The following is a 25,235-nucleotide window of genomic DNA, read 5'->3' on the forward strand; positions in this document are numbered from 1 at the left end:
GTACTTACAGGGCACTAGAAGAGAGCAAACCAGAGCATTGCAGGGTGTAATTAGAGCTAGATCAGGCCTGTCCAGTAAGGCCACATTCGGAGGTTGAGCCAGTTTTCTCCAGATCCATGGAGACGCTTTCTCAGTGAACACCGTTCAGCACCCTCTCTTTGGGGTGAAAATGGAGAGGAGAAGCCAAAAGGATGAGTCTCTGATTTTAGTGCCACTTGCCTCCAGCTTCCAGCCTCCATTTCTGGAAGGTCTGAGTTTGTGGCTATCTCTCTGTGTCCTTCAGGTCCCTCTGGAATGGAAGTAAAAAGTCATTGACAGGAAGTTAGGACCTAGGTCAAGCGTGCCTGGAAGTGTTGTGTTCTTAAGTGTCAGTTGTTTGTGCTGCTACCCTACTCCCTGCAGAAACTTATATCCTTTCTGGAATCTTTCTTTTCCTTTTTTATCTAGCTTTACTGAGGTATAATTGACAAATAGAAATGTAAGCATCCACTGAAAAAAAATTGCACAACCTAAAAGTTGAGAATTATGTTTTATTTGGTGGACAAAACTGAGGACTTAAGCCCGGGACACAGCATCTCAGATCGCTCTGAGATTGTCCCAAAGAGGTCACGGAGGAGCCTGGGTATATAGGAGTTTTTGCAACAAAGACCAGGTAGACGGAACATCGGAAGATGACTATTAATTAAAGAAAACCAGACCTCTTGAGTTAAGGAATTTAGCGCTTCTCTATGTATGGGAAGATGCAAGTGTCTGGGCTCCTTGAAATCTTGCCTTTGATGTGCACCTCGGCTCTCTGGGGCCAGCATCCTGTGCTTTTTCATCAAGTCTCCTCAGAGGGTATCACTGGGGGTGGCTACAGTGGCTGACTGCTTGATGGCGGGGGTCCTGTTTCCATCCTGAGTTTCCTCAGGGCTCACCATGGGGTCGGCTGTCATGTGATGGCTGGATGGCTTGCAGCATCCTTTGTTTACTGATAGGGCAGGCAACATTTTTCATTCACATAAGATATTTAAAACGTGCAATGTCATGACTTGTATATACACTCAAAGGATTCCCCTCATTGAATTAATACATTCATCACTGCACATATTTACCTGTGTGTGTGTGTGTGTGAACATCTAAGCTCTGCCCTCCTAGCAAATATCAATGACAGTGTTTCTGGAACTTTTCTTGACTCCTAGTAGGATGTGTGTTTAAGAGTGAGGGAAGGCTGTGGACTCAGACAGCCCTGGAACACCGAGAGGTAAATACAAGTACCCATCAAATAGAACTGCTCTAGGGGTCAGATGAGATTTTGCAGGTAGAATGCTTTGCACAGAGTCTGGTACGTAGGAAATCATGAACTGTTCCTCCAGATGGAGCACTAAAGGAAGGTGGAGGGAGAAGGAGAGAGAGACTCCCCAACACCTACAGATCATGATTAAACCACTTGGATTAATTTATAAATGTGGAACCATAGATTGTGACTGCTTATACAAACTGAGTGCATTTTTGAGCATTTAATGTTTTTGAAATTACTACTAAAATTTATACAGTTAGGCCAGGGTAAATATGTCAACCATTTTGATATTAATACATTGTTTTAAAAAGTTTCTTAGAGGTATTTGCCCTTCTGAGAATGGGCACAGGGATGGAGTTGGACAGAATTGGCATACACCCCTCATCCCCATGTTGAGTTGTGAACCACTGTATTCTGGTCTCATGAGATTTGGACTGTCGAAGTCATTAAGTGTTTATTTCACTAGGTTGTTAATTTGCCAAATAAAAAAGTTTCATCAGCATGTTATGAATATCTCTTTAGAGCTGCTTGAATGGCATAATCTTTACCAGTAAAGATGGTTATGGTTGAAATGCTTTGAAGAAAGGGGCTGAGTTGATTCATCTTTGAGTCAGTAGCATAAACCATTGCATACGGTCAAAGCCGCCTTAGTATTATTTGGGAGCCAGATTGGGTTACTGTAAGTGAAAGAAAAAGATAATTTATTTTGAGCCTACTGGAGTATTTGAAGAAGTAGCCAATCCCTGGCTAGGAAAGAAAAAAAAAAACAGGCATTTCTAAGAGCTCCTGCAGCAAGGTTTTTGGACCTTTTTTCAAATCCATGATTATCAGTGTGATTCAGAAAGCCACAGGGACTGAGAGTGCATGGAGGCTCTACCTGCCTGGCTGAGGTCAGGGGTCACCTGGGTAAATCATCTTTGCCCAGTGATGCAGCTGCATGTACCACAGGCATAGTGCTCAGGGAGCATCTCTTGAACGGCTTGGACTGATCTGCTCAGGTGTTCCCTGGGAGGAGGTGGGCCCTTACCTGTCCCATCTGAACAGATGGCCAGCTTGTAACGTGAGAACACTCGTCCACAGTTATGGTGCATTCTACCTTATACTCCAGAATGTCTGCTTTGCTTTTTTTTCTTTTTTCTCCCAGCAGCAACCATCCATCTAGTCTTTAAGGCTGATCAAAAGCATCCTTTTCTCCATGACGTTGTCTCTTTTCAAGGAGGGCAGGTGGGTAAGAGGTTGGGTTTTCCGAAGGCACTAAGCATAGACTTAATTTAACTAAAGAACATTGTGGAGGAGACGTTGATGGGCACAGAAAGCATCATGTAGCGGAACAGTCCGTGATTTCATTTCCCATCTCTCTTTCCCATCTCCATCAAGACCAACCACCAAATCAAAACTAAAACCTAGAATTCCAGCAATTCTCCAAGGTAGAAAAATTCATGATTTCACCTCTGTCTTTAAATACCTTCAGTTATGTTTGCAAGAATTTCATTAATATGTCTCTTTTCAGGTCTTAAAGCCTTGTTCAGTCCTTTCACTGTTTTTCTCAATAACAGAACACTGATGCCACTTCCCAGAATTTCAGGTCCAATTGAAGGGGGGAGTTTTAATACACACTGTTAGAACAAGGCCCGGCTTCTCTACTCTGTTCCCTCAAATAATCAAATATAATAATTATAACAACAGTAAACACATTTGGAGTGTTTTCTTGCCAAGAGCTGTTCTCAGCACTTTAAAAGTATGAACTCACTTAATTCTCTAAAAACCCGATAAGGGAAGTGCTATTATTATTGTCGTTTTACAAATCAGGGACTTGAAAAATGAGAGGTTTGTTCTTGAGAGGTATGTAAACTTCCTCAGGAGATGAGAGAAAAGCTGAAAGGGGCACTTAACCATCACAGGATTGAAAATACAGTGTGGCTCTTATTAGCTTCATACCCCCTCCTCTCTCACCAGGCTGTGAGGAATTTGGGGATATTGATGGTATCTGATTAAATTTTTATGGACTGGGCTTTACAGTTTTTTTTTTTTTACATCTTTATTGGAGTATAATTGCTTTACAATGGTGTGTTAGTTTCTGCTTTATAACAAAGTGAATCAGTTATACATATACATATGTTCCCATGTCTCTTCCCTCTTACGTCTCCCTCCCTCCCACCCTCCCTATCCCACCCCTCTAGGTGGTCACAAAGCACCGAGCTGATCTCCCTGTGCTATGCGGCTGCTTCCCACTAGCTATCTACCTTACGTTTGGTAGTGTATATATGTCCATGCCACTCTCTCACTTTGTGCCAGCTTACCCTTCCCCCTCCCCATATCCTCAAGTCCATTCTCTAGTAGGTCTGTGTTTTTATTCCTGTCTTACCCCTAGGTTCTTCATGAATTTTTTTTTCTTAAATTCCATATATATGTGTTAGCATACGGTATTTGTCTTTGTCTTTCTGACTTATTTCACTCTGTATGACAGACTCTAGGTCCATCCACCTCATTACAAATAGCTCAATTTTGTTTCTTTTTATGGCTGAGTAATATTCCATTGTATATATGTGCCATATCTTCTTTATCCATTCATCCGATGTTGGACACTTAGGTTGTTTCCATGTCCTGGCTATTGTAAATAGAGCTGCAATGAACATTTTGGTACATGACTCTTTTTGAATTCTGATTTTCTCAGGGTATATGCCCAGTAGTGGGATTGCTGGGTCATATGGTAGTTCTATTTGTAGTTTTTTAAGGAACCTCCATACTGTTCTCCATAGTGGCTGTACCAATTCACATTCCCACCAGCAATTCAAGAGGGTTCCCTTTTCTCCACACCCTCTCTGGCATTTATTGTTTGTACAGTATTTTGAAGAAAGATTACCATGTATATGACTCTGGAAAACATAAATTCCCTTCTAAGTCGTATTTGTAGAGTGAGTCCCATTGATGTTCATATTAACATCAATGAATGGATGAGAAATGCTAGATTTTTGTTGACATACATATTTTTGGTTTTTTTCTCCCAGCATATGAGATTTTTTTTCCCCTTTGACGGTAATAGGGAATCCTGAACACACATTCTTTTTTCAAAGTGTGTGTCCACGTGTAAGGGCCTGTTGTCTGTTGTTCCAGCTCTGCATGTGTAGATGCATATGGCAAAAAAATTCTATTTCAGTTTCTTAGGATTACGTACTTTATAGAGAACTGAGGATGTTTTCAGGGTCCACATGCTCTTGGCAAAATTTTATCAGATTTTGTCTCTTCTCTGATCATGGGACTGGAAATGGTTCCACATGTTTTTCACCTGGAACCTGTTTTGTTTGTTTGCTTTTTAATATACTCTCAAGTCCCTAATTTTCTTTTTAAGAGTCATTATGGCTCTATTTTTTATGTTAGCATTTACTGAGCAATGCACAGCTAAGCACAGTACCTGATAAATATTCATTTATTTAACCAATGAGAAACCCCCAAAGTAGGGATACTTTTATTTCCATTTCACAGATGGGAAAAAGAAGGGGAATAAAAGCAAACAGAAGTTCAGAATGCTTAAGCCCAGCTACCAAGCAGCAGAGCTTAAATTTTACCTCTAAACGCTTTCATTTTTATATTGAGTGCTTCCCTTAATGCATTGTCCTTGTACCATTCCATTTTACCTTGATAATATTTGTTACTTCTTCACAAAATCCTAAAATATTCTATTGCCGATGGTTTTCCTCAATTACAGTCTTTTTCAGACTTTTCCTTACTTCCTGGTCTTTCATTTCTCTGATGCTTTCTTTTTCTCCTTCCCGAACACCTGGACGGTGGAATTTTGTTTCATACTGGTGACATTTCTTAAGCTCTTCACTTATTCTGAACTGAGATTTCTCCTTTGGAGTGTCCTCATATATATTGGACAACAAATCAATTATTATTTAGTACTATTATTTAGACAAAAGAGTGGGGTTTTGTTTTGTTTTGTTTTTTTAAGAATGTGATGTCTTCACCTCTCCCGCCCCACTGGGAGTTAAAGTAGTTGTTTATTTTTTTCCTGCCAGTTTTATTGAGATATAATTGACATACAGAACTGCCTAAGTTTAAAGTGTAAACCATAATGGTTCGACTTAATACGTCATGAAATGATTACCACAGTAAGTTTAGTGAACATCTGTCATCTCATATAGATACAAAATTAAAGAAATAGAAAAAGGTTTTTCCTTTGTGATGAGAACTCTTCAGATTTACTCTCAACAATTTTCATATATAACATACAGCAGTGTTAATTATATTTATATATTGTACATTACATCCCTGGTACCTATTTATCTTATAACTGGAAGTTTGTACCTTTTGACTGCCTTCATCCAATTATTCCACCCCCCAACCCCTTGCCTCTGGTGACCACTCATTGGATCTCTTTCTTTATGAATTTGTTTTTGAAGTAAAATGGACCTACAACACTATGTTAGTTCCTGGGGCACAACAGTGATTCAGTATTTCTATACATTTCAAAATGATCACAGTAAGACTAGTTATCATCCCTCACCATACAAGGGTATTACATAATTACTGACTATATATTCCCCAGACTGTACTTTTCATACCCACAAGTCATTTATTTAGTAACTGGAAGAAGTCTGTGCCTCTTAATAGCCCTCACATAGTTCTCTCCCCCTGCGCTTGGCAACCACCTGTCCTCTGTATTTGTGACTCTGTTTCTGTTTTATTATGTTTGTTCATTTGTTTTTCAGATTTCACATATAAGTGAGACCATACAGTGTTTGTCTTTCTCTAGCTGACTTATCTCATTTAGCATAATACCCTCTAGGTCCATTCATGTTGTTGTAAAAGAAAGTGATGTCTTCAATGAAGTCACAGTATTTTTATGTTGCTGTAGTTGGAGATACGTTAAAAATTTTTAAAGTGAAAAGTAATTTGATTATTGATAACCATAAATATATGTCTTTGCCATTACTTCTCCAGCCAGCCTCATGGGGGCTACTTTGTTGTTCTGTCAGTTAGTCCTTTCTAAAAATAGAAATAGATTAATGATACTGCCTGTGGAGTTCTTTTTTAATTATTATTTCATTTGAAGTTCTGCTTCATTTTTTTTTTTTTTTTAAGCCCTGCCTTCCCTGGCTCTTAGCCTCATTCTCCCATCTTCAAAGGCAACAATGTTGCATCTCTCTGTGCCTTTACTCAGTAGTCAGGACTTCCTCTGACCACAGCCAAGAAACATTCTCTCTGATTTTTTAAAATTTATTTATTTATTTATTTATTTATTTATTTATTTATTTATTTAGGTCTGTGATGGGTCTTCGTTTCTGTGCGAGGGCTTTCTCTAGTTGTGGCAAGCGGGGGCCACTCTTCATTGCAGTGTGCGGGCCTCTCACTATCGCGGCCTCTCTTGTTGCGGAGCACAGGCTCCAGACGCGCAGGCTCAGTAGTTGTGGCTCACGGGCTTAGTTGCTCCGCGGCATGTGGGATCTTCCCAGACCAGGGCTCGAACCCGTGTCCCCTGCATTAGCAGGCAGATTCTCAACCACTGCACCACCAGGGAAGCCCCTGTTTCATTTTTAACAAACCTCATTAACCCATTAAGTCTTTGGTTTTTGATTATTTAATGTGTGTAAGTGTTGGGATACAAGTCACGTAACACACAGACCCGGCCTTCAGGGAGCTTGTCTTGTCCTAATTTTCATTGATCTTTAAGGCTGTTCACTCCTAACTTTTTAAACAAAATTTTGCCTTCATTCCAGCACTTAATTCATCAACTGTTTCTAGAATCTGCAGTCTCCATTTTTCTGTTAAATCTAAAGCCTTTGGTAGAGTTCAAATATGACCTATAGGGAGGGAGTTTTAAATGAAAATTGAGGGAAATTTCTTGAAGTCTGATTTGTACCTGACCTGAGTCCTTTGAGAAAAATTTAGGCCATTGAAATCTAAAGTAGGAAACAACTGCTAACAAATAAAACATATTCTCTTACAGTATCTCCTTTTTAAAAGTATAAAATGGAAAAAATCTGACCAAGAGTCAATAATATATTCAGATCAGATTTTATCCACTGAATTTTTTTTTTTTTTTTTGGCTGTGTTGCGTCTTTGTTGCTGTGCGCGGGCTTTCTCTAGCTGCAGTGAGCAGGGGCTACTCTTCACTGTGGTGCGCGGGCTTCTCATTGTCTTGGCTTCTCCTGTTTCGGAGCTCGGGCTCTAGGTGCACAAGCTTCAGTAGTTAGGGCACGTGGGCTCAGTAGTTGTGGCCTGTGGGCTCTAGAGCGCAGGCTTAATAGTTGTGGTGCACGGGCTTAGTTGCTCCACGACATGTGGGATCTTCCCGGACCAGGGCTTGAACCCGTGTCCCTTGCATTGGCAGGCAGATTCTTAACCACTGCGCCACCAGGGAAGCCTATCCACTGAATTTTTAAACTTAGCAGCTGAACTACAGGACTGAATTTCTAGGTATTCAAATTGGAAGAGATTGAACCATATTGATTGGAAGAGATTGAACCATATTGATGGAAAAGATTGAACACGTGGGAACAATATTCAGTCCAGAAGGGGAGCTGGGAGCAGCTGTCCGCTTAATGCACCCACATCTCCATGGACCTGGGGCCTTTCCTGTCCTTCTAGCCTAGGGGATGCCTAAGGGTGTCCTCATGCTGCAGCCTCTGCTGAGTGGACCTCTAGGTCTCCACCAGCCTCCTCTGCCTGGCCAGCTTCTCCTGTCCTCAGTTCTGAGCTGTCCACCTCATAGTTCTTTCTAGGTTCCCCCTGCATGAACCAGGAAAGGGCTTCTGGGCTCTGTGAAAATACCTGTCCTCAAAAAAACTTCCGAAAACAAACTTATGGTTACCGAAGGGGAAGGGGGGTGGGGGAGGGATAAATTAGGAGTTTGGGATTAGCAGATACACACGACTACATATAAAATAGATAAACAACAAGGTCCTACTATATAGCCCAGGGAACTATATTTAATATGCTATAATAAACCATAATAGAAAAGAACATGGTAAGAATATGTATGTACATATGTATGAATATGTGTGTGTGTGTATATATATATATATATAACGGAATCACTTTGCTGTATACCTGAAGCACTGTAAATCAACTATATTTCAATTTAAAAATTTTTTTCCTAAAAACCTTCCAAAATCAGTCTCCCCTCTCCTCTCACTCTTTCTGTTATTTTCTCTCCTAGAACCCTGCTTGTTTTCCTTCATACTTGACACAAAGGAGTATTTCCTACCCAGTTGTGATCATTACTTGTTTCATCCCTGCTTCTCCCACTTAGTTGGAAGCCCATGGGACCACAGATCCATCTTGTCTTCCAAGCCACATTTTGTCAGAATGTCACCTGTGTTGTCACTCAAAATGCTTCATACATTCTACAGTTAAACAGGTGGCTCCTTTTAGAGGTACTGGGTTTATATTTTTAAACTATAAAATGTATTTTTGGTTAGACTCCACTGTTTTCCATCAAACCAAACCCCCCAAAAGAATATTTTTCTTCCTTAATATCCAGCCCTGTAAAATGCTGGTTTTGCTAAAGAATTGTTCTGAAGTTTTGTCCTTGTTGTCCTAAACTGTAATATAGAGGGTTGTTTGGGCCCCGTGTGTTGTCCCAATATAAGATGCCAATTTTTTTTTTTTTATTGCTCTCTTAATGCAGAAGTTGTCACTCTGCATTTGAGTTGCCTACAGTTCTCCAGAAATAACGAGAACAGAGAAAGCTTCTAAACCGGTTAGTCCAGTTAAGGCAGTTGAGTGGCTTAAGCCTTTGATATGAGTTTAACCAAGTTAGGAAGTTAGCGAGGCTGCAGAGCTTTCATGGATAATTCCCTATTTTTTTTCCCCCCCCTTTAACTGTTCACTCTGTCTGCTGGGGATTGTAAATGGGGTCTTTTGTCTTCCCGCAGCTTGGCGAGGTGAGGGCACTGGGAGGCCAGGCTTAGATGTGAGGGCCCTGCTCAGGGAAGGGGGGCCTGAATCCTACCTGGGCTCCCAGCAGAGAGTCGCTCACAGGGTGGCTGTGAGGTTTAACTAAGGTATTACAGGGAGGGCTCCTGCCTTCACACACTGTTACCCCAAAACTGGATTCGCCTCTTGGTGGGTGTCCAGCCAATAGACAAAACCAAGCGAAGGGGGTATTACTACTTTCAGCAAGTGAGGAGAGCTCTGGGGGTCCTTCCCAAAGCGGCCATCTCCCTGAACAGCACAATTGGGGAAGTTTGAAGCTCAGGGTACATGCGTATTCATGAAGGGGCTTGACAGAGAAGAACTCAGCACAGAATTGGGGGCCAAGGTCGACAGAGTGCAAGCTTTATTAGTTGATTGAAGTCAGGCAGGTCAACGTCATCCTTCCATCCTCCACCTGACTTGAGGTCTTAGTTCCTGCAGAACTCAAAGACAAAACTTATGTATATCCCTTGAGGAGGGTCTAGGACTCTGCTTTATCACTGCACTGTTATTTGACTGCCTTTCCTCTGTTCCTGCATTCCTTTGTTCCCTTAAGATCATTGGCTACTGAAACCTGTTCAAGGGCAAGCATGGGGGCCAGGCTTAGATCACAAAATGGCTTCGGCCAAAATGGCTTCTCTTACGTCAAGAAAGCCATGCCTGGTTCTCTTTCTCCAGGGACCCCATAACCGATCTGCTTCCAAAATCTGTAATATAGAAAGAGTTCAAGGTTTTTATGAATTTGAACATGTCGCCTCCCAGTTCTGGTTTCCCTGCCTGGAAAGGGAGGAGAGTGCTGGCATGCCCACCCTCAGCATCCCCTCCACTCTGAGATTCTTCAGTTCACTTATTCCACAAATGTATGTAGGATAATAGCCAATTATTTATTGGTTGGTGATGTGTGGCATACACCAGGGATGCCAGCGTACAACTGGACGTTTAAACTGGACATCAGAGGTGGTGGGAAGTTTGCATTTTCTTTGTTTCCTTCATTGAAGTAGGACACACAGCAAATAAACTGTGGCCTGAAATACAGGAAGTAGAGAGGGTAGTTTTCAACAGCATCCTGAGTCCTGTCTCTCTGGGAAGATGGTATTGAATCTAAGACAAAGCAAAGAGCATCAGAAGGCCAAGCAAGTGAGTCTGTGGAGGAAGAAGATGGCAGGGGAAAAGAAAAGTGTGTGCGAACTCGGTTAAGAGTTTGTAGGCAAGGAATAAAGACACAGACGTAGAGAATGGACTTGAGGACACGGGGAGGGTGAAGGGTAAGCTGGGGCGAAGTGAGAGAGTGACATGGACATATATACACTACCAAATGTAAAATAGACAGCTAGTGGGAAGCAGCCGCATAGCACAGGGAGATTAGCTGGGTGCTTTGTGACCACGTAGAGGGGTGGGATGGGGGGCGTGGGAGGGAGACTCAAGAGGGAGGAGATATGGGGATATATGCATATGTATAGCTAATTCACTTTGTTAAACTAACCCACCGTTGTAAAGCAATTATACTCCAATAAAGATGTTAAGGAAAAAAAAAATGTGTAGGCAAGGAAAGGAATTTTCCCTTTACCCTTTTAGGTTCTTGGCTGAGACCACGCCCCCAACTGTAATAAAGGAGAGATTAACCGGAGAAAACAAATAGACGTTTAATAACAAGTATACCTCCTGTGTGCATGGGAGATGCCCAGGCAAGCTGAGTAACTCCCCCATAAGGCCCAAGCCATCCCCCGCCCCCTTAAATACCATCTCCAGCTAAACACAATAGAAAGGTTGGGGTAGGGGGTGACAGTTATGGGAGCCTATCAGGCAAAGCCCAGTAAACAAGGGTATGGCTGTTACGCAGATTTAAGGCAGAAACTTCTCAGTTGATAAGAATTTCTAGAGTTTTAGTCAACCTCTCCTTCCTGGTAAAAGAGGGAGGCCCCCGACACATGGACTTTTCCCTTATAAAAGTAAACGATCTGGGGCTTCCCTGGTGGCGCAGTGGTTAAGAATCCGTCTGCCAATGCAGGGGACACGGGTTTGATCCCTGGTCCAGGAATATCACACATGCCGCGGAGCAGCTAAGCCCGTGCGCCACAGCTACTGAGCCTGTGTGCCACAACTACTGAAGCCTGTGCGCCTAGAGCCCGTGCTCTGCAACAAGAGAAGCCACCGCAATGAGAAGCCCGCGCACCGCAACCAAGAGTAGCCTCCGCTCGCAGCAACTAGAGGAAGCCCACATTCAGCAATGAAGACCCAACGCAGCCAAAAAACAAAAGAGAAAGTCAAAGACGTGTCCTATTCGGGATGGTATGAAGGAGAGGGGACAGACACAGCTGCCAGGCTCCAAAGGAAGCAGATGGTGGAGAGATTCGTGGGCCAGGAAAAGGGATTCAGATTTGAGATGAATACCAGGGCGCGTGAAGTGAGTTGATTCATGTTGGCCAAGGACACTGGCCAATGTCAGGAGACCATATTGGAGAAGATGGGGGATTTGGAAGATTCAATAGAAAGTGTCCAAATGAAGGATGAAAGTATCTGCCAGCCTGGCACTGGGCTGGTGGGGGGGACGGGCTGCTCTGAGATACAGCCTAAGGTGCGGTGGGTGGGCAGGATTTCTGGGATCGTGAGATTTTACTTCTTTAAAGTTTTGTTGCCAGTTGATTCTCCCATCCTCTCTATGACAGCAGGAAGGTGAACTGCTTCATAACTTTGTATCTCTTTGTGCCAGTGCCTAGAACAGGGCTGTGAATTAGATGCTCAGTGTGTTTGCTGAACGAAGGAAAGCATCATGCTGGTGCTGCAGACCATAAGACAGTCTTTGTTTTTTTGTTTGTTTTGTTTTGGCTTGGTTTTGGGGGGTTTTTTTGGCCACGCCACGAGGCATGAAGGGTCTTAGTTCCCCGACCAGGGATCGAACCCGTGACCCCTGCAGTGGAAGCGCAACGTCTTAACTACTGGACCGCCAGGGAAGTCCTCATAAGACAGTCTTTAAGAAGGCAGCCGACTTCTGAAGTGGAAGGAAAACCAGGACCGCATCACACATTCTGGGACTCCTTTTAGGAGTGAGAAACTGAATCATGACAGAGGGTTAAAATAAGGTCTGGGGACAGCCCCTCTGATGCCACCCATCCACCCCACACACGCCTCTGTGTTCCCTTGGTAACCTGCCCTCACCCTGACCCCCCCTTACATCCTTGAATATTTATGTGTCTGGCTCCCCAGTAAACTGCATGCTATGTGTGCGTATTTCCTGCACAGGTATGTGCTCGCAGTTACCTGAATGCCTGGCACCTCGCTGGCGCTCAGCTAATGTGAGTTGATTCACTCACTCATTATTGTCAGTCATCCAAACTGCTGGGATTGAGAGTGTTTAAAGGGCCTCTGCAATGGTTATTTTATCTCGCCTTGAAAGGTGGTCAGGGCAGGAAGAATTCTCCCCATTTGGCATATGAAGAAGGTGGGACCTGAAGCACTAGGTCACAAACTCTGTACTTTGGTGTAATCCGTGGAGCAGTTAAAAGAATTTGTGATACATGAGTCACAAGAGATTCGGTTTTTGATGGTATGGGATTCTGTCTGGGAGTGAGTGACGTGTGTGTGTGTGTGTGTGTGTGTGTGTGTGTGTGTGTGTGTGTGTGTGTGTGTGTGTATTTAGATCTGCAGGCGTGTCCTACGTTCAGCAAAGTTTAAGAATTGCTGGCCTGTGTCAGTGCTTTGCAAACGTTAACGGGCAGATACATCACCCGGGATCTATGTAAAATGTAGATTCTGAGTCCGCAGGTCTGGGGAGAGACCTAAGAGTCTGCATTTCTAACCAGAACCCCGGCTGAGGCTGGAGCTGCTGGTCCACAGACTACATTTTCCATAGCAGCGCCTGGAGATCAGGGAAATTCTGAGGCAGATGCAGAGAAGAGAGAGCACGAAGCGTGCAGGGAAAAAGGCAGGGGTGTACTGTGGCCGAAATATCAGGTACAAAGATAGATGTATTGTGCCATGAACTTGAAAGTGACATTGTGATCGGATGGGCTCGCCCCAGTCCCCTCTTTCTTCTCAATTTAGCAGATATGTCTCTTCGTGATGGTGCAACCCATTGGATTCCCCAGACCTCTACTTGGAGATAAGTGATAATCACTCACTTTGCAATCCGTGCTACTTCTTTTGTCGAGCGCTTATGAAATCAAGATGGAATGTCTTTGTTTTTACTGTCTACACTATAAGCTCTTCCAGGGTGGGGCTGTTTTTCTATTCATCACTCTGTCCTGTGTTTACCACAGTGTCTGCCATGTCCTAGATGTGGAGACTCCCAAGATGTCACATGGCTTAGCCCTTGAGTACCAGACATCAAGACTGGCAGCCTAGAATTGTAATTAACAGTACTGCCCCAGCAGGTGGAGAATTCTGGGTGCCAGTACTAGCTTTCCTACTTACTACCTTAGCCAAAGTTTTCTCATCTGTAAAATGGGGGTAATAACAGTTGCCACTGCTCATGGTGCAGATAAAACGACATGATACACACCAAGCATTTAGCACAGTACCTGCACATGGGAAGAAGCCGATAAACAGTTGCTGAAAATCAACACATCAAGAAAGGGATGCGTGGTATCCTTAATGTGTTCTTTGTGTTTGGCTTTTTAGTCAGGTCTCATAAGGACACGAAAAAATGAATTCCTCATCTCGCCATTACCTCAGCTCCTGGCCCAGGAACACAACTACAGCTCCCCTGCGGGCCACCATCCTCACGTGCTATACAAAAGGACGGCCGAGGAGAAGGTCCAGCGTTGCCATGGCTACCTGAGCTCCAGCGGGAACTCTGCTGGTCACCCCCCAAGTCGCACTCCCCACACATCCTGGAGTCCAGAAAGAAAACATCACCATGGAAGGTTGCAAAAGCAGCATTTTTGTGGACGACGCAAGAAATGTATGTAAGGAAACTTTTTCTTGTTCTGTTCCTCTCTGGGCCCTCGACAGGTTTCCCCAAGTGCCATTGGGTGTGCTGACTTTGCAGGTTAAAATTGGGCTACACTAAGCCCCCACTGAAATTAATCTTGGAGATGAACCAGAAATCATCCCTGTCAGACAAAAACTGGGTGATCATGTTTTCTAAGTTAAACTGGAAAGATTTATGTTCCTCTTTTAACATCTTTTACTTTTTAGTCGAAGGTCCCAATATTATTTTAGTTTCTGTACCCATGAGAAAAGGACCCAGTCTTCCAAATGATGAAGGAAATCAGAGGTGAATTCCCAGGTGTGGTTGGGTGTTCCTTTTGAGGCTTTGAGGGAAAGACTTCCCAGTTAACAAGAATACTGGCACCTGATTGGAGGTGGCGATGAAACACAAGGACCCTTGGACTTGGTTTGTGACCCGGGCCCAACCGTCTGCATTTTTCAGACCAGCAGTGTCCAATAGAAATATAACACCTGCCCCAAATGTAATTTTACATTTTTTAAATGCCACATTAAAAAATGTTTAAATGCATAATTAATATTAATAATATATTTAACACAATATATACAAAATATCTCAACATGTCATCAATATAACCAATGAAAACAAATTAAAATGAAGTATTTTATATTCTTTTTTCATATTAAGTTTTGGAAATCTATTTATTTAACACTTCAAGAACAATTTCAAATCAGACAATAAATTCTCACCAGAAATACTTAATCTGTATCTCGATTTCATAAAATTTAAAGTTCAAGTAGACTTACATAGTCAGACTGTTCCAAATATGCTTAAGGTTTTCAATAGCTGAAACAAATATTACTTTTTAAGTGTAAAATAAAATTCATAAAAATGAAATAAAATTAAAAATTTGGTTCCTTCAGTGGCACCAGCCCCATTTCAAAGTCTCAGGAGCCATGAGAAGCACGTGACTAGCCAGTTGGACAGAGCAGCCAGGTGATATCCACGGAGAAGAGGAAGTGGTATCCCTGCCATGCTGATCGGGAGCAAAATGCAAGACACTTTCTACCATTTTAATTGGTTTTGGGGATTTGGGTGTAACTGAAATATCCTTTTTAAAGAACATCTGTTTGGCATGAATTTATAATAGTAGTGGTATTAATTAATGATAGTAATGATATTTATAGTGGCAATGATATGTCTTTGATATGAGATGTAAAAGCTAATCTTTAGAGCAGCCTTATGGTTGGATATTATACTCTTTTCATTGATGAGGAAACTGAAACTCAGAGTCATTTATCAAAATGGCCTACTTGAGGTTTTAAATCTAACTCTCAATGATTTGATTTTTTAATTTCTCTCTGGGGAACATTGACTTCACTATAATGACTATACCAGTTGTTAAAGTATTAAAATATATCTCTATTAGTAGTACATACTGTCCTGAGCTTTTCAAATGCGTTTTCCTTCCCAGCAACCCTTGGATCTGTCACAGTCCATTAACTAAAGGGGTCGTGCTTAATCCAACAGGTACTTCCGGGTCTCTGCTCAGAGACTGTGGCCAATATCCATGCCTGCACCTTATCTATTACAAAGTATTAATTTTAAATATCACTTCTGACTATGCTGTCTCCCCAGCAACTAAATTAATATCAGATCAAAGAGCTCTTATTGACCACTTATTTTGTTCTACTTCAAAGTTTGTGTTGATGAAACAAGAACATGGGCAGTGTTCTACAGGATACATATTTCTAAATTTTATTTAGAAAATAATATACAAAGTGTGATAATGAATTCAGAAGCAAAGGATAATGTCGTTTCTGCAGTTTCTTAGCAATAAAATAAAATGAGCATTTCCTTCCCACAATACTGATTTTTCTTGACCCGCTCTTCCAACTAGAATTGTAGCTTGTTTTCTTTGACTCTTTAGAAGAACATTTTTGAGTTACTGAATCCATTTGTCTGTCCATCCATCCATCCCTCCCTCCATCCAACCTTCTTTTGAAAGAATCTCTCTTGACCATAAATTAGGTCCATAGCCCCAGAACAGGTACCAGTGGCATCATTTATCAGGAGACGAGTGAAGTGTTGGTTACATGGTCTCTCTCCTCCCCTTGTTTAGATTTCTGTCTGTCTCCCCTGGATGATCTCTGCTGATAGCCCTCCAAATGCTCTTATGTTCCTTGTAGATGCCCCTAGGCCTCCCACAGAGGATACCTATCTCATGTTTGATGAATACGGGAGCGCAGGGCGGCCCAGAAGATCAGCTGGAAAGTCACAAAAAGGCCTAAACGTGGAAACCCTTGTGGTAGCAGATAAGAAAATGGTGGAAAAGCATGGCAAGGCCAATGTCACCACGTACATTCTCACAGTCATGAACATGGTAAGGGAGACTGTCAGGACGCCAACCCCCTGTCTCTCTAAGATAGCTAAAAATCATGGAATTCCCTCGCATGGGTTGAATAGCAGGTGTAGCCACATGATTTTATTGAAAAAAATTAAATTTGGAGGGAATTGGCTTCATACATACATGTATTTGGTAAAATCAAAACATACATGCTTATATGTATGTCTGATCTCCCCTGGCAGTTTTGGAAATTTTCAAATTTTGTTTCTTTTACTTGTTTGATTTCAATTTGTTCCAACAGGTTTCCAGCCTCTTTAAAGATGGGACCATTGGAAGTGATATAAACATTGTTGTAGTCAGCCTCATTCTTCTGGAACAAGAACCTGTAAGTGCCATACTTCGTTTACTTCGTCATTCATCCTGCCATTCAGGATACACTTATTGAACACCTACTGTGTGCCAACCCATGTCATTGTCATTAGAAATTCAAATTTGAAAATTTCAAATTACCCTCAAGGAAAGTACAATCTAATAGGGTTGTGCATTTAAATACTAAAACATCACAAAATAATGATTTATATATAAACATACAAAATATATATGCAATATATATTTTTCAATATACAGTGATATCTAATATGATTAAATGTGCATATATAATATGAATACAAAAGTAAAATATAGATACTATGTTATATAAATATTATGGAAGCTTCACAAGGGAAGTGCATTTGGTAAGAGATTTAAAAGTTAGCTGGATTTTGCAAGTTGGAGATGCTGGGTAGGTACAAAGGGTATTTTGAAAATACACTGAAAATAAGTCATCTGAAAATTCTGGTGGTAAACCTACTGTCTCCCAAAACCAACCACCTTAGGTACTACAGAAACTAAACAAGGAATATTTAACCGCCCTTGACTTGCTTACAGTGAGGTGCAAGACAGAACATATAATAAAGTGTTAAGTTGCATGGCACCTACTGCTTTGTAGTGTTTTGATGTTGAAACTGTATTTTCTGAGGTGGGGATTACCAATACAACTATTTTTCAGTCCCCTGAGGCTTTTCCTCTCCATCTGTAACTCCAGTAATGAATGGACAAAGCAGAGAGTCAGAGACCAGACAAAAAATGAACCTAACTGCCCAGGTCTATAGCGCTACAGAGGTTAACAACGTATCCAATTATTCTTAGAATTTTGGAAGGGCAGAAAAGGTGTGTGTTGTTTGGGAGACCCTTCTGTCTAACTTACTACTCACACTTTGCTCAAGGACTCAAAGTCAGCAACGTCCTAATTCACTGATAATTAAAGATTTTGCCTAAAACCCCTCAATTCGACCCAAGTCAGTAGTTCTGAGAAAACATTTTGATAAAAATTATTTGAAGACTAGGTCCTTTCTTACTCTTTAGGATATTGTGGCTAATTGTTTCTTCATCCATTCAGTGAGCTTTCATTTTATCGATTGATGGATTGTAACCTATGATGTGCCGAGCCCTTGGCTGGAAATTTTGACATAGGGGTAAATAAGCTATGGTCAGTACCGTCCTCATGCTTTGTTGAAGAAGCCGTGGAGCTTTATCCCCATGAATTACATTATGTTCTAAAAGTAATAACAGTTCTATAAAGATGGTACCAGCATGAGATGAACAAAGGTGTTTCTAACTGATGCCAGTTTATTTGTTGTAGAAACACAGTTGGTCATAAAGCACACTACTGAAACTCTGTAGTAACTATCAATACTGTGAGCATTTACCCAAAATATTTTTAGTTTTTTTTTTTTTAACACCAATATGTCCAGCCTTAGCTCAAATGTTTTCCTCTGCTGACCCTTCCCCCAGAAACAAGGTGCTTCTGTGTTTGCCTGTACCAATAGAATGATGCAACATTCTCATCTCTGTGACAAGTTCACACTTTAATTTGTGTGGGTTTCCCATAGGGAGGATTATTGATCAACCATCATGCAGACCAATCTCTGAATAGTTTTTGTCAGTGGCAGTCTGCCCTCATTGGAAAGAATGGCAAGAGGCATGACCACGCCATCCTACTCACGGGATTTGATATCTGTTCCTGGAAGAACGAACCATGTGATACTCTAGGTATGATATGAGCAAATGCTTCATGCTCACCCATGTTAGCTAAAAACACAGTCTGGAAGCTTTCTATTGAGTGGGTGGCCCTTAGGATTCTTAATAAGGAGACTTAATCTGCAAATTGTGGAGTATCTTCATTGTACCCGCTGCTGAATATTGTTCTTTTTAACTGAACTCAGTGTGGAATGGGGACCCCTTTACTTTATTCCTGTTGTGTTTTTCTTTATTAAACCTTTTGATGATCCTTCAGGCATGAGATAAATTGTCATTTAACTACACACATTGTAGGTTATTCCATAAACATCTTGACTGCAGAACTGGATAGCTGAAAAGAACTTGACTGGTCTCCGTGGCATTCAACTATGCCCCTAGATAGCATGCTTCTTTTAGAAAGTTACTTGAACTTTGCAGGACTCAGCTCTTCCATATTTGTACAAGACAGTGAATAAGGACTCTATTTTTCACAGCTATATTATATTTTCTAGTATAGTCTGTTGCACACAGTAGGAATTCAACAATTTTTTTAAATGAATTGATGCTCATCTAGATCGGGGTGGGCAAATGTTTTCTGCAAAGGGCAAGACAGTAAATATGTTAGGCTTTGCGTGTGTCATACAAGCTCTGTTGAAACTACTCACTTTAGCTCTATTAGTAAAAAAGACAGTATGTAAACAAGTGAGCATGGCTGCGTTCCAATAAAACTTCCTTTACTGAAACAGGCAGTGGGAGCCATATTTTTCAGACACAACTGATAGTCCAGATGGATGGTAAAAATGTGGGGGTACTGAGAAAAGTTTACATGATTTACTCCCATTTTTTCCTCAAAATATATTTTTCCTTGAAGTGCTTTATAATCATTCATAATATATTAAAGATAAAAGTAGATTAGACTTTTATGGGCTTCCCTGGTGGCACAGTGGTTAAGAATCCACCTGCCAACGCAAGGGACACGGGTTCGAACCCTGGTCCGGGAAGATCCCACATGCCGCGGAGCAATGAAGCCCATGCCCCACAACTACTGAGCCTGTGCTCTAGAGCCCGTGAGCCACAACGACTGAGCCAGCGAGCCACAACTACTGAAGCCCGAGTGCCTAGAGCCCATGCTCCGCAACAAGAGAAGCCACCGCAATGAGAAGCCCACGCACCACAACAAAGAGTAGCTTTCACTCGCCACAAGTAGAGAAAGCCTGCGCACAGTAACGAAGACCCAATGCAGTCAAAAATAAACTCAAAATGGATTAAAGACCTAAATGTAAGGCCAGGCACTATCAAACTCTTAGAGGAAAACATAGGCAGAACACTCTATGACATAAATCACAGTAGATCCTTTTTGACCCACCTCCTAGAGAAATGGAAATAAAAACAAAAATAAACAAATGGGACCTAATGAAACTTAAAAGCTTCTGCACAGCAAAGGAAACCATAAACAAGACGAAAAGACAACCCTCAGAATGGGAGAAAATATTTGCAAATGAAGCAACTGACAAAGGATTAATCTCCAAAATTTACAAGCAGCTCATGCAGCTCAATATCAAAAACACAAACAACCCAATCCAAAAATGGGCAGAAGACCTAAGTAGACATTTCTCCAAAGAAGATATACAGATTGCCAACAAACACATGAAAGAATGTTCAACATCATTAATCATTAGAGAAATGCAAATCAAAACTACAATGAGATATTACCTCACACCAGTCAGAATGGCTATCATCAAAAAATCTACAAACAATAAATGCTGGAGAGGGTGTGGAGAAAAGCGAACCCTCTTGCACTGTTGGTGGGAATGTAGCTTGATACAGCCACTATGGAGAACAGTATGGAGGTTCCTTAAAAAACTAAAAATAGAACTACCATATGACCCAGCAATCCCACTACTAGGCATATACCCTGAGAAAACCATAATTCAAAAAGAGACATGTACCAAAATGTTCATTGCAGCTCTATTCACAATAACCCGGAGATGGAAACAACCCAAGTGTCCATCATCGGATGAATGGATAAAGAAGATGTGGCACATATATACAATGGAATATTACTCAGCCATAAAAAGAAACGAAACTGAGCTATTTGTAATGAGGTGGATAGACCTAGAGTCTGTCATACAGAGTGAAGTAAGTCAGAAAGAGAAAGACAGATACCGTATGCTAACACATATATCTGGAATTTAAGAAAAAAAAAGTCATGAAGAACTTAGGGGTAAAACAGGAATAGAGACACAGACCTACTGGGGGTGGGCTTGGGGATATGGGGGGTGGGCTGTGACGGGGCGGGGGAGAGGCATGGACGTGTATACACTGCCGGGCGTGGGGTGGATGGTTGGTGGGGGGTGGCCGCGTGGCGCGGGGGGATCGGCTCGGTGCTTTGTGGCTGCCTGGAGGGGTGGGATGGGGAGGGTGGGAGGGAGGGAGACGCAGGAGGGAGGGGATGTGGGAACAGATGTATATGTATGACTGATTCACTTTGTTGTAAAGCAGAGACTAATAAAAAAAAAAGAAAGAAAGAAAAAAAGAAAGATACAGCCACTGTGGAGAACAGTATGGAGGTTCCTTAAAAAACTAAAAATAGAACTACCATACGACCCAGCAATCCCACTACTGGGCATATACCCTGAGAAAACCAGAATTCAAAGAGTCATGTACCAAAATGTTCATTGCAGCTCTATTTACAATAGCCAGGACATGGAAGCAACCTAAATGTCCATCGACAGATGAATGGATAAAGAAGATGTGGCACATATATACAATGGAATATTACTCAGCCACAAAAAGAAACGAAATTGAGTTATTTGTAGTGAGGTGGATGGACCTAGAGTCTGTCATACAGAGTGAGGTAAGTCAGAAAGAGAAAAAGAAATACCGTATGCTAACACATATATATGGAATCTAAGAAAAAAAAAAAGGTCATCATGAAGAACCTAGGGGCAAGACGGGAATAAAGACACAGACCTACTAGAGAATGGACTTGAGGATATGGGGAGGGGGAAGGGTAAGCTGTGACAAAGTGAGAGAGTGACATGGACATATATACACTACCAAATGTAAAATAGATAGCTAGTGGGAAGCAGCCGTATAGCACAGGGAGATCAGCTCGGTGGTTTGTGACCACCTAGAGGGGTGGGATAGGGAGGGAGGGAAGAGATATGGGAACATATGTATATGTATAACTGATTCACTTTGTTATAAAGCAGAAACTAACACACCATTGTAAAGCAATTATACTCCAATAAAGATGTTAAAAAAATTCTCTGTAATGCCTGTATTATATCCTATAAAATAAGTTTATTTTAATAGTTCACCATTAATCACAGTCTTCAAAACATGATGCATGACTGAGAATCAACCGTTTGGGGTATTGTTCCATAGGTTGGGTTTTTATGATGGGGGTGGTATACATTCAGTCATATTCTGAGCTTGGAATTTGCAAAGTGACATTTGATAGCCCAGTGCATTGTTGCTATTTTGAAGAGGGATTCTGAGAAGAAGTAGTTTTATTAGTCAGTCAGAGACCAAAATATACGGAAAGGCTTGGAGAAACAAGTACAGTTATGTTAGGACATAACCCTAGCAACTGGTCTATAAGTCACTTATTTAAAGCAGCATGTCCTAATGCAAAGAACATGGGTGTTGACTTCGAATATGTCTGCACTTAAATCCTGAGTCTAGAATTTATGACTGTGAGATCTTGCGCAAATTAATTCACCTTTCTGAGCCTCAGTTTCTAATATATAATTATACACACGTAGATGTATATGAGGCATATAGGACAGTGTATGATATTTAACTGCCATTTATTTAGCATTGATGATGATGGTGCCATCCACGATGTTTGCCTCTACATTAGGTTTACCAGATGACCTCACTTACATCATGGCAGCAAGGTGGATGCAGTCAATTCACAAGCATATATTTCATACTCTTGGGTACATATCTTTGTTCTACTAGTTATGAAGACCCACACTTGAGAAGAAAGACATTCAACACTATAAGGTAGTTCAAGATAAACTCGAGAACAGGCTGGAATGATTTTATAACTGCTCTTGGAAGGAGGTAGTTTTGGGGAATAGGAACATTTATCACATTATAATGAATAGGAGAAAAATAAAGTTAATCTGCTAACACTCTTTAGGCCTTTCCGTGTTATCTGCTTTAGAAAAAAATGAGGATGCGTCTCTTAGAAAATATACCTTGTTTTCTCTTAGAAAATACACCTTGAGCTTTGATGCTAATACTACTGTTAAGTGACTATTTTACATTGGTTTAGCTATCATTTTAGCAATTGTTCTGACCCAAATAATGAGCTTAGATCAGGCATATAAATATCCTGTGACTTGCTATCCATCCTATATATAAAATGGGAATTACAATACTCATCCTGCCTTCATACAGTTGTTAGGAGGGTCAGTTGATGACAATATCTTTTAAAAGCAAGAAAGTATTAAGTCCTACTCTTATCTATTTAGAGAGGGCAGAGAGGCTTATACCTTTAGTGTTTTTCTACCAAAAAAAAGAAAATACATTAATCCTTTGAACTAAAACTGTGCAGAACATTTTGAGGGCATCAGAAATGATCAGGTATCTGTGTGTGTTCCTTTTGAATTTGGGTTTGAAATTGCTCTTTCAACAGGGTTTGCCCCCATCAGTGGCATGTGCAGTAAGTACCGAAGTTGTACCATCAATGAGGACACGGGACTTGGCCTGGCCTTCACCATCGCTCACGAGTCAGGGCACAAGTAAGCGACCCCTTGATATACCACTTTCTATGAAAACCAGTTGGGTGATTCATTGACATTCCTCTAATGATTATTATTGATCTGGGTAGAATAACTAAGATAAATCTTGTATAAAGCTTAGAATAGTACTTGACTAGAAGAAGGGCTCAATCAAAGGCCAGTCATTGTTGAGGCTTTTGTTAAAGAACATTTGATAGCTACTCAATGTTACGTTGTGTGCATAAATGGACTGCGAGTTATCTCATGGATCCTCTGGTCATTTAGGCATGTGTTTATTTTCTTCCAAGTTTTGCGGCAGTAAAGCTACTTTTAGTTCATTATATTACAGAAATAATCATGGGGACATGTCAATTCCTAGAATGTAATGACATGTTAATTGTTTAAAAACTTTTGTGTATGCTGTATGTGTGTGCTGGATATTCTTTTCCTCGGTGTCATTGCATGTCCTTAATATTCTTTTAATTCTTTTGTGAGAATAGGGTTAGAAAGGAGGAATAAGAAGTCTAAGAGTAATGAGATGAATGTATTTTATGAAGCATATAACCTGGTAAACATACAGTTCTACAGAGAATTTTCAAACATTATTTAAGCAGTAGCATCTATATTGGAATAAGCATACTGCTTCACAAAATGACTGTTTCAGAGGGTGTATGAGTTTAGGAGTGTATGTGTGTGTGTCTTGTATTCAGCATTTATATTGAATGCTCGTTTTCAGAGCATGAGTTAATTTCTGACTTAAAAATGAAAGCAAACATGATCTATTTCGCAACTATAATTTATATTTTGGTATTTTGGTATTAGTGTGTCTTGTGAGCTATTTATTATCTTCAGAAAATTTGAATCTTGACCATTACTGTTATCCAACAGTCACCCAGCATTTTATATCTATGCACAACTGCTTTCATAGCAAGATATGAATGAACCAATTTTATTGGAACAGTGGTGCAAAAATGCCCATTAGGCACAAGGTCCCTTTGATAAGTGCAGAAAATAAAATATCTAAATTTGTTTCACCAACATGAGGTCCACATGAACCAGTCTCTCACCTTTAACAAAGTATTGGCCTTTAGGGACTTCCCTGGTGGCACAGTGGTTGGTAACCCACCTGCCAATGCAGGGGACACGGGTTCGATCCCTGGTCCGGGAAGATCCCACGTGCCGCGGAGCAACTAAGCCCGTGTGTCACAACTACTGAGCTTGCGCTCTAGAGTCCACGAGCCACAACTACTGAGCCCACGTGCCACAACTACCGAAACCCACGCACCTAGAGCCCGTGCTCCACAACAAGAGAAGCCCGCACACCACAACAAAGAGTAGCCCTCACTCGCCACAACTAGAGAAAGCCTGCACACAGTAACGAAGACCCAATGCGGTCAAAAATAAATAAATTAAAAATAAATAAAATTTTTAAAAAAACGTATTGGCCTTTAAAAAATGTAATCATCTTTGGTCGTGAGTTAAAGTTACCAAAATCAAAATCCAACATGTTAGTAAGGAAAACCAAAGACATTCTCCAGGTGGGGTGAGGAGAGTCCAGAGGTAGGAGGAAGAACAGATATAGTGGAAAGTACATAGTCAAATTCTAAGTAACCTGGCCTAACAGACTTAAATTGTGAAACAGACAATTCATGAGATTTTGACAAGACTTTTGACATGTGCTAAAGAAAGCGCATGTTATCTTCTAAAAGGGTGTTCAATCAAAGTAAATTAGAAAATTAAGAAATTTCAAGTTCAAAGTTCAATTCAAACTTGGTTTTCTTTTGTCTGTAAAACTACAGTGAAATGCTGATTTAATGACCTTCTCCTCTTAGAGTAATGGCTTTGATCTCTCCCCATCTTATCCCCATCTCTGTGATTCTTACCCTTTCCTGTGGTGCTTTACATGTAAATTTCCTTCTGCTTTTAACTTTCACAAATATATTTAGAAAGAGTGTCTCCCAAACAAACCCCCTTAGTTTCCTGGTTAGGTACAACGATGAACTGAAC

The 25,235-nt window shown here is 41.1% G+C and overlaps 1 protein-coding gene across 1 annotated transcript in view; it reads left to right on the plus strand.

Moving 5' to 3' along the window:
- Window positions 1–25,235, plus strand: part of ADAMTS18 (ADAM metallopeptidase with thrombospondin type 1 motif 18) — a gene marked incomplete at both ends in the record, with an annotated part of 157,275 nt that overhangs the window by 59,322 nt on the left and 72,718 nt on the right. The window contains 5 exons of the mRNA XM_079724025.1: window positions 13,817–14,099; window positions 16,277–16,470; window positions 16,736–16,819; window positions 18,366–18,525; window positions 23,144–23,249. Coding sequence (XP_079580151.1) covers window positions 13,817–14,099; window positions 16,277–16,470; window positions 16,736–16,819; window positions 18,366–18,525; window positions 23,144–23,249 — 827 coding nt within the window. The remainder of the gene's footprint in view (window positions 1–13,816; window positions 14,100–16,276; window positions 16,471–16,735; window positions 16,820–18,365; window positions 18,526–23,143; window positions 23,250–25,235) is intronic.

Source organism: Hyperoodon ampullatus (genome assembly GCF_949752795.1).
Source record: "Hyperoodon ampullatus genome assembly, chromosome: 18".
NCBI lineage: Eukaryota > Metazoa > Chordata > Mammalia > Artiodactyla > Ziphiidae > Hyperoodon > Hyperoodon ampullatus.